This window comes from Schistocerca cancellata, chromosome 5 (assembly GCF_023864275.1).
Source record: "Schistocerca cancellata isolate TAMUIC-IGC-003103 chromosome 5, iqSchCanc2.1, whole genome shotgun sequence".
Taxonomy (NCBI): Eukaryota; Metazoa; Arthropoda; class Insecta; order Orthoptera; family Acrididae; genus Schistocerca; species Schistocerca cancellata.
In genome coordinates, this window is record NC_064630.1 from 42,973,823 (window position 1) to 42,990,978 (window position 17,156).

A 17,156-nucleotide genomic window follows, 5' to 3' on the forward strand; every position below is an offset into this window, starting at 1 on the left:
AATTTGTAAGTCCTAAGTCAACAAACTGTCAGGTTAGTAATGTAAGGGGAGGGGGATTGTAGAGGGAGACAATAAAATGGATGTAGGTTGTGTTAGTGATGCAGGGATAGAGGCTTACAAATGATAAGTTAACATGGAGAACTGTATCAAATGTAGTTGAAGTGGTGTTACATTTCAATTCACATCAAGTAGTATAGTGTTTGAGGTAAGGTGGGTGGATAGTTAATGAGTGATTCATGTTTGATGTTCTTTTCTCAGGCTGAACAACAGCAGCAGCAGCAGCAGCAGCAGCAGCAACAACAACAACAACAACAACCACCAGTAACATGTCAGCAACAGAAACACACACAACAACACCAACACCAGCAAGCAGAGCAGCAGAAGCAGCAGCCACAGTCAAAACTTCAGCATCAACCATTACAGCAACCACAGCAACATCAGCCACTACCACAACTACCACCACTGCAACAGCAACAGCAGCAGCAGCAACAGTTACTGCAATCACAGGAACCAATTCTGCAGGCACAACCAGTGGAAGAACCTGCAGCACTCATAACTGCAGTGGCTCCATCACTCATGTGTGCACTGGCAGCAGATGGCCGCAGTCCGCACAAGAGGCAGGCACCTAGACCACCTTCCAGCTCTGTGAGCATCAGCAGCAATAGTAGCAGTAGCAGCAGTAACAGCACGGAGTCCCAACATCATCATCCCCAGCACCACCCCCATCAAGGACAAACTGGAGAGTCCAGCACTGTACGTCATAAAACGCTCTCTGTCTCTCTGTCTGTCTTTGTGTGTGTGTGTGTGTGTGTGTGTGTGTGTGTGTGTGTGTGTGTGTGTGTGTGTGTGTGTGTGTAGAATTATGAATAGAAATGTATATTACAAAGTTATTCTATTGAATGTAAAGTCAAAGTATGTTTCATAACTTCTTATGATACACTTCATACTTTATCCAGTCATAGGTCATAAGTAAAATAGGTGGAATGTTAGCTTCCCCATGAATATTTGTCATTGTTCTTATGTGCCCAGGTTATTTAGCATGTATTTGTAAAAAAAACTGTGTCAGTGCAATAATATGCCTTCAGTATCACAGCCATTCACAGTAAGTGAAATAATCCTCCAGATTCCAGATTATATTATATGAAGTGTGATCAGAAAATACAGTGGATGAGTTTTTTGGCAGTAGCTCTGATACTACAACCATTTGATTTAATTTGCCCAACAGCCTCATCCACTGAGATAGACAGGGTCAAGCTGGAACAAGTTCTGACACATGAGTCAGTGTGCAGAGACACTAGAATGAGGTTGTGTTTAGCACATCTGTTGCACATCATGGATTTCCAACAACGTGTCAGCATTAATTTCTGTTTCAAGTTGTAAAAAAGTGCCAAAGAAACTCATGAAATGTTAAAATTGGTGTATGGCGATAGTGCTGTATCTCTGAAGACTCTTCACAACTGGTATGGGTGATTTAACAAAGGAATTGAGTCAGTAGAAGAGAAACAACATTCGGGACGTTCATTAACTTCAAAAACAGAAGAAAATGTGCAAAAAGTAGCTGAAATTGTTTGTTGACAGACAAATAACTATTGGAAAGCTTACCAAAGAAATTAGTGACTCATACAGGTCCATGAAAAGCATTTCAACCGACAATTTGCAAATGAAAAGAGTGAGTACAAAATTTGTCCGCAGACTTTTGAGTGATGAACAGAAGGAAAATCGTGTCAGTTTGGACCATGTTGAAGGATTGTCTTCAATCAGACCCAGACTTCATATCCAAAATTGTAAATGGAGATGAAACTTAAGTCTATGAATATGACCCTGAGATGAAAATTCAGGGTTCTCAATGGAAAACAAATGAATATCCTTGCCCTAAAAAGGCTCAGCAGTCAAAATCGAATATCAAAATCATGCTCTTGGTTTTTTCAATATTGAGAGCATAGTGCAATTAGAGTTTGTTCCAAGGGGAACAACTGTAAATGCCAGATTTTACAAGGGCATACTGGAACATTTGTGGAATGATGTACGAACAAAGAGACTGGAAAAATGGGCCAATGGCTTCCCTTTTCATCACAACATGCCGTGTCATACCTTGCTTTTGGTTTGAGATTTTTTTTGTCAGAAAATGTGTTCGTGTCTGTCCACATCCGCCTTACTCACAAGATTTAGCACCCTGTGACTTCTGGCTCTTCCCAGTGATTCACAGTTGATGCCCTTGATCCATCGGCTGGTGCGCTAGAGTCTTGCTTGATTCTGGTTACTAGAGCCTGTCTGCAACTTAGCACATCATCGTTATAGTAAGTAGCAATCTCTTTTCGTTACATTGTTGTTCTTAAAGGAAAGCATGTTGACACCATTACTGATAGTGAGAGAGCCATGACAGAGTGGCTAAATGCCCTCCCAAAAGGACCCTTCCAGAAATGATGGATTCAACATTGGGGGAAGTGCATTTGGTAGCCAAGGACAATACTTTGAAGGAGATTAAATCAGATTCCTTGTAATCTTATTGCTTTGTTTCTAATAAAATTATTCACTGAATTTTTTGATCACACCTCGTGTGTTACTGTAATTATATTGTTCCCTTTCTGTTTCAACAGGAGGTGAAAGGGACTACAAGAGAATCGGATGACATTTCACCACCCTGCTCAGTCACTGATTCAGCTACTGAGATGTCTGCTACATCTGTAGGCTCACAATCTCCAGCACCTGTGACATCAGCAGATAAGAAGAAGGGCCGTTTCTCATTGCGGAAGTTCCTCCGTCTTAGCTCCAGTCACCATCAAAACAAGGAAGGAGACAGCAAACCCGCAGCAGGAGAATCTCTCACTGTAGTTATACCCACAGAACCAGATGAGAGTGAAGTAAGGGTTAAAACTCGCCCCCATTTGCGGCCACGTCTTGAGATAGTTCATCCATTCTCGCTGGATGGTGCAGCTGTCGAAGTGGTGCGCTCCCCAGCACCACAACCACACTCACAACCACACTCACAGCCACAGTCGCCTCAGATGTCGGCCAGCATGGTTACACTTTCAGCCTCTACAGATAATTTGGCATCTACGGTGAGCATAACTCATTTGGAATAATTGTGTGTTGCATGATCAGGTAGAGTGTTGATTTAAGAGGTCTTCTTACTTGCTCATTAAAACTCTTCTCTGCATAGACTTTCCCTCCCTGACATACACCGTGCATTGTCATGTGACTCGTGAACTTTAAATTTGATGTTTACTGTGTGTTATGTGTAAAAGCTCGCCATTTTTGCAGCAAACTTTGTAAACAGAATAAATAATTTTTGTTTCAGGATTCTGAAATTTTGGCAACAGATTCTTCAAGCTCAGTGGAGGCGGATAGCCCAAATAATTCCCCTACAGGTAAGAAAAATATGTAATAAATTTGCATTTGGTGATGAGTGGGTAAACATAATTCCCATTTCAAAAGAGTTTGCATAGTTGTCATAATTTAGAACCAACAATTTGTTTAAAATTTAGCATTGAGGCATAATGGAAGGAAATGGTCACTAAAGAAAACTGATGCTCCCTGAAAAGTGTACTTGATGACTGCACTGTTATACAAATATTTCTGTTATTATAAATCAGTGGTTTTTGCAGCTATATAATATCTTGTTGTTTGATGGTGGACATTTTGCTTCACATGGCCTAGATGTTTCCCTAACATAATCCTCAATTTTTCACTGCAATTTACGCAACGTGCTGCCAGATATTTTGAAACACATGAGTGTAATGATACTATTATTGTGGAACAAGTATTCATGAATCTATAGTTACATCACAAAATGCAAAAATAATCTAGTTGAAGTCTGTCATTCTTCATTTTGTTAGCTTTTTAACTTACGAGAACTATAAGTGAAGTATGCTATCTTGAATGTAGCTTCTTCCACACTTCAGTTGCTGTGAATGTACTTTCAGTAAATGATTCATATAAAGTTTAGTGTTGGAATTCCTCTGAAAACTGAAAGGTATGTTGCTGGGGATAACGGAGATACTGGGGATAACACAGATACTAGTTTATCCTATGTTATGCAAGATCAAGTAGCCACTACCACACATACTTCATTTTAGTACATTTCAAATGATAAAAATATCATGCTTTCAGATTGGAATTCATGTCTTAATATGGGTTTGGCATATTTTAAGTATTTTAGATAGCTGCATCACAAGACATTTGCGTGGGCACTTTTAAAAGCACTGTTCAGCACATCAAGCAGAATCATTGAGCTGTTTCCAGTGCATGGGATAGACAGAATGAATATTCCTCTGTTTTCAGTGCTGTTTACATAGAGTACAGGTGTTAGCATTGTGATGGGATGGCTTACAAATAGAGGAAGCTAGCTAGCACAGTGTGATCTTCCTTATGAATGCATGGTATCTGTTCTGTTGGACATGTCCGAAAGAACTGACAGCACATGGAATCCACACCTATGATATATACTATGTGAATTGAAGAGGTAAAGGGGAGAAAGGAAAGGAAAATGGAGTGTTAAACACAATTGCACAAACTATCTTGGCACAACTCTCTGCTGACCTGTATTCCCAGCTAGCGTCACCCATCCACAGTCCACGTAGAAGATGGTGGATTCATTGCCCATTGAGGCAATTCACTTGTATGAATGTGTCATGTCAGTTCTTTCGTACATTTCCTCGATGGGCAATAAATCTACCACCTTCAGTGCAGATGTAAAATTGTGATCAACCTCCTGTGAAAATCTGAAAGTGGCGAGCATGGAGGACAGGGACAGGGACAGGGACTGCAGATAAGTGGTACTAGGTGGGAATGTGGGCTGGTCGAGAGCCATGCTGAGATAATCGGCACATTTGTGATAAACATTGTGTCTGGCTGGCGTATTGGTTAACACAACTGCCTAATAAGCGGGAGATCCTGTGTTTGAATCCCAGTCCAGTACACACTGTCACTCATCGTCGCTGATTTCGCATAAAATCCCGATGCAGCTGACATCAACAGTTCTTTTTTTTTCCTGTCCTGTCTCTCCCCTACATCTTCTGTGTACAGTGAGATCTGTCTGAATCCGTTGGCCATTGTGTTATGGATATTTGGTGATGCCCACCTATGTTTTAAACTAAGAAAGTCATTGGTGGGTGATTGTGTTAAGAAGGGTAAAAGAGAGAGAAACTGTTTGTTTGCTTGTAAAAGTGGCTATGTTTCATGCAAGGCTAAAGGTTGTAGCATTTCTTTTACCACTTGGTGTATACTATTGAAATACAGATTGTTGTAATTACTATTTATCATAGGGTATGAAGGGTATGATGTACATTACATTCTCTCTTTGGCTTGTAATCAGTGAAATTTCATTTATTGAAAGAAAAGAACTAAAATGGTTTGTTCATGTACAGCTATATTATGTTTATGGGGAAAAAAGAAATTTTCTTTGTGTTTTAGGAAGGCCAATAAGACCTCCACCTCCTCCACGTAGTCAGTACGGAAGAAACTCGGATGCTACAGCCAACAAACCAGTCAGGCCACCGCCACCTAGGTCAGCGGAGCTGCTGCGCCAGCAGAAGCTGCCTCCTCCTGCAGTGGCTTTAACACGACCATCTCCACAGGACACATTGTATGCTAACCTCGGTGAGTGAGATTTGCATGCCAGTGTGTGCGTGCGCGTACGCCCACACACACACACACACACACACACACACACACACACACACACACACACAGCATAAGCCTTGTCTGGTGGCTATTTAGAATGTAAAAATATGTTTTGCTGTGTCATGGTTGCTGCTGTGCTTAGCAACACAAGAAATGTTTGGGAATCACGGCTTTGGACTTGTATGTTGGAAGGCTGTAGTCCGCGATGGCACTAATAACCTCTCATCGTGCAGCTCACGAGGAGTGCTGCTCTGTCAGTTCCTCAACTGAAACTGCATAGGCAGTAGCTACAATACAGACAGCTGCAGCAGCGGAAGTTTACTGTGGTCAGGTTCATGGTACGCTACAAACTGCTTCATGATAAATTTATCAAATGTACCTATTAAGTATGAGATACACTTTAAAGATTTCCCAGTGCTACAGGTTCTCGCACTGCAGAATGGATTCTATAATAAACTGCCCCCTGCGGAGTGGATTACAAATTACATTGCCTCTTACTTTACTAACAGAATGATGAAAGAATCAAATTTAAAATATTCACAGCAGGGCAAACAGAATTTTAAACTATGTTACATTGTAGACTGAATAGTGAGATAAGTAAAAACAATTCCCATTACAGTACAGATCTGAGGGTTCTATCGGCAGCATGAACAGCTTGACAAGAAAGTAAATGTTCCACAAAAATTACAAACTAAATTTAGATACTATTCACATACCTTTTTACTCAGTTGTTTCTTTGTTGGTGCCATCAGAACTGGAGCCACTGGCTATAGGTGCCAGACAGACCATTAAAAAATACATTATGTAATCTCTGACAACTTCTTTGTGGTAATCTTCTTCTTTGAATTTGTCAGTGTGATGCATGCAAGCTTACCAATCAGCAGTGGTGATTTTGTATATTGCTTCATGGATCAGCCCTTCCTTGCTGATTACTTTAAAAATTGTATTTTTATCTTCCACATCTCTCTCCACACGTGCCCACACTAGTTCCTTGAGATTATAATGGCAATCATTTGGAGGTACTTTTATCACTTTGTGACCCTGTTGCAGAGCTATAGAATCAATTTCATACATTTTATGCTGCCTTTTAAAATCTTAGTGGGCTCTAACAGCTTTGCTCTTGCTTGTGTTTCACTATATGGTATTTTATTACTTTGCAGCCATCAAACAATATCACTTTTTCTAGTGTTTGTCGTGGGAGGCCTGTTAAGAATAAAAAAGCTTGCATTTGAAGTGTAACATATCACTTCTTAAGAGTAAGGAGTAACAGTTAGCGATGAATGATGATTGTAATTGTCATAATGCTAGACACAGCCAATAGCACGGCCACTAAGAACAAAAGTTTACTGATCCATGGCAAGCATAGAAACAGTACAATAAGCAATAGAAAACAATCTGAGGAGGCATGCTGATTGCACTGTCTTTATATAGAGGAGGGATCCAGTAGGCAGTGAAGCAGATGTCGTGCCATACACACTAGTCTTGTGACTCACCACAGGTGGCCTCTGGTGACCAGTCAGCACAACTCTATACCACAATATGGTACTTACTGGGTCAACAGCTGCTCCCTGGAGGTGCATCCCTTCTCGGTGATGTGCAGTGCTCCAGAGAATGCTGAAGCTTGGGATAGTAAAAGGATGATGTCACGAGGACAGCGGAGTGTTCATGGTGTGTCTATCTCGTTAAGTGGAAAGACTGCTCAGTTAATATGATGAATGTTAATGTTAATCAATAGAAATTTACTAAATAAAGTCTTTCCTGCAGTAATATTCAGTTAATATACAATATTCCACGAAGAATCTATAGCTCTTATGTTGTGGATCCGAGAGGTAGTTTGGATTTAAGTTTTCAGCCTCAAGATTTCAGTGCATGGGCACAAAGTCAATGACAAAGAATAAACATGGTATATAAGCAGTGCAAAGCAAAAGGAGATCTCAGGTGGTCAGCTCACACTCTTTATCCAGCTACAAATTAGCTGAGGCAGAATGCAGGTAACACCTCACATTGTCATAACAGTGACAGAGCCTCAGTGCAAATAAGACAACAGCTGATTCTGGATTCAATCTTGAAATGTTTCTCCATTCATTTAATCATGGTAGTCAGTTGATATTTGATTTTGCTCAGAATACATGTTTGCTTTCTGGCACAAATCCGGTGGCAGCGAAACTGCCACGATGTGTTATAAGACACTCTCCTGTTCCCCTTGGAACTCTCAAGCTGCTTTGTCCCATCTGTTGTGTGTTAAATAAAATTTCTAGTGTGGTTTTGATTCTTAAAAAATTTTCTTTTTAAAATTCATGTATGCATACGTGGTGCGATCAAGACTGAATTTTAAAAATAAAAATATTTAAAAAATTTTTTGATTGCTGTTCCAAAAATGTTTATTAAAAAGGGTTTTGATTTACCCAAGTCTCATCCAAGAATACACAACTGATGCTCCATTTCATCTGCTTTCATGCATTGTGCTTAAAAACATCATCCTATAAGCAGCAGCAGCAGTATCACAATGCTCCATAATTGGATTTTACTTACTTAAATCTGATTTTCTTAAATATTCTTTGCATTGATCTTGCAGTTCCTTTAAAGGCAGTAGCTTCACACATAACAGTGAGCAATTTCCATGCTGTGGGGTACTCACCTCTTTCATAAAATTCGAAACCCTTTTGACATAAAACATCTCGATTGAAGTTGTTGGTTCCTGTTACCCACTTTGACATGCTATGCTTCTTCCCTGGAGACTGAAATTCTACTATTCCAGCCGCCTGGTGAAACAGTTCGGCCTCCTGCACAATTCACCTGACAGTTCACACACCAGTATCTCCACAGGCCACTGCAGTGTGTTCCTGCATATTGGCAATGTCGTAGACCGGCTCACTTGAGTATACCTCACTTTGAAGAGTGAATACATTTTAAACATGGAGGTCCCTTGCCTGTTTGTGGAACACATGATGCTGTCTAGGGTTTCAGCCATTACAACAACTCGCAGAACACAGGAATGCCACAGAAATCTGTCAATCATAGTTTTGTGTACTTAAAAGATGATAGAATGCTCAAATACAATGGAGATTCATGCAGTATGGAACGTGGAAACCAACTAATTGCTGACTTGCTAGTTGCACTCCTGTGTACTGCGCAACCCCGGCCCAGAGGCTGTCAGTGCTGTCGCGGACTACAGTTCTCTGTATGAATGGTTAATGTGACTATAGTGGTGTAAGTTGTGTCACACGCCGTGACTTAGAGGGGGGTGAAGGAATGCAAGGTATTTCTACTTGGACCCTGTTGTAGAATATTAAAGTGACAAAGTGGTGTAATACCCGAATTGTTTTCATTGCCATGTCTCAGAAAATGGGCTTTGTGTTTTTATAACATCTGAAATGTTGCACATATCTTACTGCACAAGTAATCCAAACAATCAGGTGTAGCTGAATGTTTATTCAGTGTTATGCACATATCTCAGAGGAACTGTAAGGGGTCTTCATGTTATTTAAAGTAATGTTTGAATAGTATTCATGAGAAAGAACCCAGAGTCTGTCAGTCCTGTAATTTTTTTCTCACTCATCACTTATTTTACCATTGGCATCCATTTTTGTGTGTGAAAAATGCCAAGCTGCACCATAAGTCAGACTCAAAGTAAAAAAGCATTCACCAGCATAACTAAGTGTAAATGTCAGTTCAGAGGTCAGAGGTAGCCAAGCACGTGCCATCTCTACTATGACAGTGCTTGGTTAAAGTAAAACCAGCCTTCAGGATGATGGCTGCTATACCTTACCTATCTTATTGTTATCATTTTTAAAGCTTTGTTGTAATGGAGGTTACACTTTTTTCAGGTATTGATCATTTGTGTGTATGAAGAATGTAGCAGTAATGCATGTTAGTATAATTAATAAGAAAAGTAGAATTGCCCTGATTTGGCAGTGATAGCCCCTGTTTTAGGTGAGGTGCGGCTGGGTCTAACTCCAGACAAGCCTCAGAGAACAGCGAGCATGAGGGATGCTGCGTGTGAAATGCCAAAGAGGAAATCTGCTTCAGAAGATAGTGGATATGAATCGGTGGAAATGGCAGATGGGAGAATTGTTACTCAAACGCAACAGGTAAGATGCCATTTTATATATGCTTAAACTTCATTTCCGTTTCGTAAACAGCTTCTTGCTGGTTATTTTTGTGCAAGTCTATCATGTATAGGAATAGTCTTTTTTTATGTACAAGTCCACAGTCACCATAAATTTGCAACAGGTAGTCACTATTCTGTGCAGGCTGTTCTTTTATATTGAAATAAGCTAAATAACAAAATAGTGTTTATTAAAAAACGGGGAAAATGACAGCCTTTAAGAATTTACAGAAACGCCCTTTATTTCAGAATGATGTAATATATAATATATGTATTTATAATCACATTTATTTCTATTTAGCTGGAAACTTGTGTACCCTAATAAAGTGCTGTTCCATTACTTCAAGAGTAGAATAAGTAATCTTTTCTTGCTTAAGTCTAAGGTTCTTCTGCCTAAGATATTAAACTAACTCTCATGTTTATGAATTTCTGTTCTGTATTCTGTATCCCCCCGCCCCTCCTTTCTCTACCTATCTGTCTATCTATTCTAAGAATGAAATTATTTCTCGCTTACAGAACATAAAATATTAGTGGGGCCAAACATTAACTTATATTAGTTTGTTTTTATTTTAGGTACTCATTTCAGAGTAAAGTTGAGATTTACATAATTTTATGACATTTACCATGGTTGTAACAATATTATGAAAAGGAAAGTTGCTACTCACCATATAGCGGAGATGCTGAGTAACAGATAGACCCAACAATAAGACTCTCACAATTAAAGCTTTCGGCCTTTGAGGCCTTTGTCAACAAGACACCACCCACACACACACACACACACACACACACACACACACACACACACACACACACACAAAACTGAAGTCTCAGGCAACTGGTTTCAGTTGCCTGAGACAACAGGTGTGTGTGTGTGTGTGTGTGTGTGTGTGTGTGTGTGTGTGTGTGTGTGTGGTGTCTAGTGTTGACAAAGGCCGAAAGCTTTAATTGAGAGTGTCTTTTTGCAGGGCCTATCTGTGACTCGGCATCTCCACTATATGGTGAGTAGCAACTTTCCTTTTCATAATATTGTTACATTCCATCCTGGATTTTCCATTGTTTGGTTTACCAAGGTTGTTTTGTTTTAGGTCAATAATGACTTTATATACGAGCACATGACTAGGGGAAGGTCAACATCACCAGAATCAAGCAGTAAGAAATCTTCAAGGAGGGGTAACAGTCCTCGTCGAAGGTCGGATGGCAGTTTGGATGACTGCAGCTGTGTCAAAGCAAGGCCTGGATATGTGCGCTCCTCGTCATATACATACTGTGCCTTTGAAACTGATTCTGATACTTATAGTCCATACAGCTTCTATTTTGAAGAGGTAAGGGAATGAAAGTCTTTTGTGGCGTATTCAAACAGTTCAAATGGCTCTGAGCACTATAGGACTTAACTTCTGAGGTCATAGTCCCCTAGAACTTAGAACTACTTAAACCTAACTAACCTAAGGACATCACACACACCCATGCCCGTGGCAGGATTCGAACCTGCGACCGTAGCAGTCACGCAGTTCCAGACTGTAGCGCCTAGAACCGCTCGGCCACCCCGGCCGGCTTGTGCCGTATTATTAACAATGTTCTCAATAGATTAGATTAGATTAGATTAATACTAGTTCCATGGATCATGAATACGATATTTCGTATTAAGTTAATTTAACAACATACTTAAGTTAATGTAACAGCTCTTTCATTTTTTTGTGTTTTTTATTTTTATTTTTTTTAATATATATATTTTTTTAATTTATATCTAAAAATTCCTATATGGAGTAGGAGGAGTTGTCATTCAGAAATTCTTTTAATTTCTTCTTAAATACTTGTTGGTTATCTGTCAGACTTCTGATACTATTTGGTAAGTGACCAAAGACTTTGGTGCCAGTATAATTCACCCCTTTCTGTGCCAAAGTTGGATTTAATCTTGAATAGTGAAGATCATCCTTTCTCCTAACATTGTAGTTATGGACACTGCTATTACTTTTGAATTGGGTTTGGTTGTTAATAACAAATTTCATAAGAGAGTATATATACTGAGAAGCTACTGTGAATATCCCTAGATCCTTAAATAAATGTCTGCAGGATGATCTTGGGTGGACTCCAGCTATTATTCTGATTACACGCTTTTGTGCAATAAATACTTTATTCCTCAGTGATGAATTACCCCAAAATATGATGCCATATGAAATCAACGAGTGAAAATAAGTGTAGTAAGCTAATTTACTAAGATGTTTATCACCAAAATTTGCAATGACCCTTATTGCATAAGTAGCTGAACTCAAACGTTTCAGCAGATCATCAATGTGTTTCTTCCAATTTAATCTCTCATCAATGGACACACCTAAAAATTTGGAATATTCTACCTTAGCTATATGCTTCTGATTAAGGTCTATATTTATTAATGGCGTCATACCATTCACTGTACGGAACTGTATGTACTGTGTCTTATCAAAATTCAGTGAGAGTCCGTTTACAAGGAACCACTTAGTAATTTTCTGAAAGACAGTATTGACAATTTCATCAGTTAATTCTTGTTTGTCAGGTGTGATTACTATACTTGTATCATCAGCAAAGAGAACTAACTTTGCCTCTTCATGAATATAGAATGGCAAGTCATTAATATATATTAAGAACAACAAAGGACCCAAGACTGACCCTTGTGGAACCCCATTCTTGATAGTTCCCCAGTTTGAGGAATGTGCTGATCTTTGCATATTATGAGAACTACTTATTTCAACTTTCTGCACTCTTCCAGTTAGGTACGAATTAAACCATTTGTGCACTGTCCCACTCATACCACAATACTTGAGCTTGTCTAGCAGAATTTCATGATTTACACAATCAAAAGCCTTTGAGAGATCACAAAAAATCCCAATGGGTGGTGTTCGGTTATTCAGATCATTCAAAATTTGATTGGTGAAAGCATATATGGCATTTTCTGTTGAAAAACCTTTCTGGAAACCAAACTGACATTTTGTTAGTACTTCATTGTTACAGATATGTGAAGCAGGAGTCAACTAATTTTAATTGTTAAGAAAGCCATGTTGAAAATGCAGACAACTGCTGAGATGCGTCACTTTGTTTTGCTATCAGCTTACAGGAAACAATCTTCTTCAGGCACTCAGATAATGTCAAAAATATATTGTAATACATAAAATAAGGGAATGGCAACCACTTGCTTATAGTGGCTTGCTGTGGCCTTTCCCTTATTTTATTTATTGCTCCAGCCAGGAATTTTATTTTTATCTATTTATTTTAGTGGCTGCAGAATGAGCACATCTAATTATCAGGATGTCTTAGTGATTTGTAATGTATCTGTTGTAAGCTAAATGGTCTTCTTACTCATTAATCTTATTACTTTCATGAAAACTGTTGTGTTGATGTTCCTTGCATTTATGTCAAACATTGATGTACTAATAATAATCTTGTAACTATGTGATAGAGATTGTAGGTCAATTATATGGCTGACAAGGTTGTAATTTCTTTTGAAGATCAATAGATAAATGTTGTTTACTTGTTGTACATCTGTTTGTAATGAACACTTCTGTTCTTTATACTATCAGAGATTGTTCAGTGGCATTGTGCAATAAACTTGAACAAAACACTTTCCAAATAATTGTACCATTGGTGCATGTTCATTTTGCTTACTGACAAGAACCGTTACCTCTCATTGATAGGAATATTTTAGCATAGGTATAGTAATGCAGATAGGGCTGAGTGATTCTTGCCAGCACATTTGTCTTAAGTACTTTTTGTAAACGCAGTGTAGGTTTTGTATTTTATAATGAAGTAGTGATTAATGACATTCATGACATACAGTCATTGTGTTTGATTACTAATTTTATTGAGTATTATCTTTTTGCCCACAACTTCACCCACATATTTGTGTGATTTATCACTCTCTCTCTCTCTCTCTCTCTCTGACATATTTCATGACATAAATACCAACAGGCCATTTTGAACATTTTTTCGTGTCACTCATACCACCACCACCCTTCGGGATAATGGTGTATCTTATTCCCACAGTGTTTTTATAGTGATAACGCATCAGGTACAAATGAAATTTGGCTGAAATTACTCCAGGCATTCGTGAGTGATGCTTTCATGTCATCCCTTTTCAACCCCTTCCTAGGCTGTATGAGCACTAGGGCTGTCTCACTGCTACAGTAATTTTGTCCAGATAGCAAGTGAGATGTGGGTGAAGTTTAGCAGAAATTGCTTCAGGCATTTCAGAGATATGCTGATACATCACTTTCTTTGCATCCCCCCACCATCCACTTCCACCCACTGCTGTGGGAAAAATGTCATCAGGACTGTCACCAGTTGCTTTAGCAACTGCTGTTGCTTGTTATGATCACTAGAGGGTAGGGGTATATTGTCCACACAGTACTTCTATACAAATAATGTCACACGTATATTTACAAAATTCGATTGAAAGTGCTTTTGTGGCAGCACCTTCTCACCCCTCTGGGAGGTAGGCGGTTCTTACACCGCAGTGCTTCTTTTCAGACAGTAAGTGATGTGTGTACAAAGTTTCGTTGACATCATATCAGTGGCTTACAAGGAGATCTGAAGAGATACATGCAATGAAATTGCTAAATGCACAGGCAGACAAAAAATTGAAGCAAATTGATCATTTTAATAACTAATTCAACATGAAATAGCCAATTCCAATGCTATGATCATTTACACATAAAGATACTGGCATAACTGTGTAAAAAATAAGTTGATAAAAGTACTATGTCTGTCACGCATATTCATCTTGTGGCATTTCATATCACTGAATGTCTAAAATAAATCAAAATTTGAGCCCCAATAAATTAAATGACACCACAGGTCCATATACCATAATGGATTTCATTGATTACAGTGATGGACAATATTGGCTGCAGACCATTAAAGGAGATTGGTCCCTGTGTTCACTTGTGCTGTGCTTAAAGTATAAATAATAAGTGGAAACATTAATTCAGACTATGATGTTTATTGGTAAATACCATTGACAGAAATCACACTGTTCACACAAGATTATAACAACAAAATATTGGTCATGTAGTTTCAGTGTTCCCTACTTAATTTGTGGAGATAATCACAAAAAATACACCAATTGTAAGATATATGGCCTATGACATTGATGTCCCACACTGAACTACTGTTGGCGTCTCAAAACAATGTGTATAGCGACATGTGAGTTCATGAAAACAGAGTGTAAACATTTGCTTAACAACAGTAAAAGTAAGCTGTCTGGTGGCAAGCAATATTTTAATTTATTGTTATTTCAACACAAAAGAGATTTTCACTTTCTAATTAAATTGATTGGAATGTATACAAATATGGTAGCAACAATATTTGAATCGTGTATTCCATCTACAAATCATTTTGCCATCTTAGCAAAAGAAAATAAACATAATTTTTACAGAATTTAAAATGACTTTAAAATGTTGTTTAAAAAGCCTCAGCTTAAAGCATTAGTCATGCTAATTCCAAAACTGATCTTAGGTTTTGCTCGATGGCCATATTTCCAGAATTATCGATAACAAAATATTAATTCACCTGATGTGCCTGGTCCAGTTGTAGGTACAAAACATAATATTTTGTCCTCTGGCATTAGTTGAATGACGTATTTACAGTAAAACTTTGTTTACACGTTTTTCAGCGGACTACAGAAAAAAAGTGTAAATGCGAAAAACGTATATATGAAATATAGCACCATACTATCAAATTAATTGGTACACACAAACGAAAAATCCAGTAAATAAAAATTTCCATTATACAAAACATTATATAGGCTTACTAGGTACCATACTTAACAAAGATGTAAAGAAAAATGTAAACCTTTACACAGAAGAAAATGTCACTTCGTAAATACCCTCAAAACTGGATAACTCTGTCTTCATTTCATCAGAAACACTGTGGCATGTCACAAATTGTTTAATTATTTCTAACACATTTACTGCATTGTTAACCATCATGGTGGAATGCTGAGGCTCTTCTGTATCATTCTCATTGTCAGTTTCTTCCTCGTCCAGGTCCTGCTATGCACATTGAGTTATCTCAGCGATAGTTGTGGGTTCTGTAGTGACGAGGTTTTCTTAAACATTCATGGAATCCTCAGACGATGCTAGCTCTTCAAGTCGATTCCATTCTTCATCATTAGGTCAAATATTGTCAGTATGATCATTTTCATCATGATAATGGACTTCATTTCCAAATCCGGCTTTTCGGAAATAGTTCAGGATGTCGTAAGCTACGCAGTGCTTCATGTGCCTCGAGTATTTCTATCAGTTTCATTATATATGTGACTCACCATGTAAATTTGGGAGTTATATTGATAAATATTTTGTGTTGGACAGCTACAGCGATGCTATCTCTCAAAGTGGTTCATTTCTCCATGCAGTAAACATAAGACGAATGCTTCCTCTGATCATTGCCTAACTTTGACGAAGTTCCTTATTACACTCTCAAATTTTATTATAGTCTAATGTCGGCCTTACCAACCCACTTCCTGGCAAACCACTCTGAAACACTGCATCATAACTTGTGCGCACTGTGGATATTTCGCCAGGACACAAATAAAAAAATGCATAAGTGAGAAAAACAGACAAGTGAAAAACGTATAAATGAAGTTTCACTGTACTTGAAAACATCGTTTAATTGGATTGGTAGATTACTTTGTCCATATGTGACATAGTTTTGTAATTAGCAAAAAGAGTAGGTCCCCCATGAAACCTACTATCCTATTGCAATGTTTGTTATAGATCTTCAGTTTATGATAGTAAAATATGGAGTAATAGATTCATCTGGTTATCACATTCAAAATGGGGATTTGTTACAGAGAAATAAAAATATATTTTCAGAAGGTTTGTTTGGTGCCTACAGTATCACCAAGCAGTCAGCAGTGTTGTGTTCATGTTAGAAACATGTCTTGTGTGTAATAAAAATAGAATTTACATGATATCAAGTTAGGTTAGAATCAAAGAGTCTGTTGCAAGGTGTTGTGATCAACTTTGCTCCCATAATCGATAATAGGTTACTTAAATTATATCTCAATCTATAAATAAGTCTTGTTTTGTTTCTGTGTTACTCAGGTGTCTGAGGGTGGTCATTTATGATTTAAACTGGTAGCAAAAATAGTAATAATAAAATTAATATTATTATTATCATTGTTATTTTAAGGCTAGACTTGCTCCAATTCTCTGGTATTTTCCTTTATAAATTTTTCATTCTTTTGGAAGATATTTCCAAAAGTTCTTGTACTATAAAAACTTCTCCAGATGCCTACTTGTTTTTATGCCAAGTATCTTGGTATTGGTACTTGGATTATATGATTTGTACTGTAGGACCCATTGTTAAGAACAGCACTCACCATAAAAGTCTACTGTAAAATAACAGAAACCATTCACTATAGATAGGTACAATCTTTTGATTATCTCAGACAAGT

At 38.1% G+C, this 17,156-nt stretch overlaps 1 protein-coding gene across 1 annotated transcript in view; it reads left to right on the forward strand.

Moving 5' to 3' along the window:
* Positions 1-17,156, forward strand: part of LOC126188357 (uncharacterized) — a 526,233-nt gene that overhangs the window by 485,411 nt on the left and 23,666 nt on the right. Inside the window, exons 8-13 of the mRNA XM_049929956.1 lie at positions 259-753; positions 2,598-3,059; positions 3,299-3,368; positions 5,413-5,598; positions 9,556-9,713; positions 10,816-11,052. Coding sequence (XP_049785913.1) covers positions 259-753; positions 2,598-3,059; positions 3,299-3,368; positions 5,413-5,598; positions 9,556-9,713; positions 10,816-11,052 — 1,608 coding nt within the window. The remainder of the gene's footprint in view (positions 1-258; positions 754-2,597; positions 3,060-3,298; positions 3,369-5,412; positions 5,599-9,555; positions 9,714-10,815; positions 11,053-17,156) is intronic.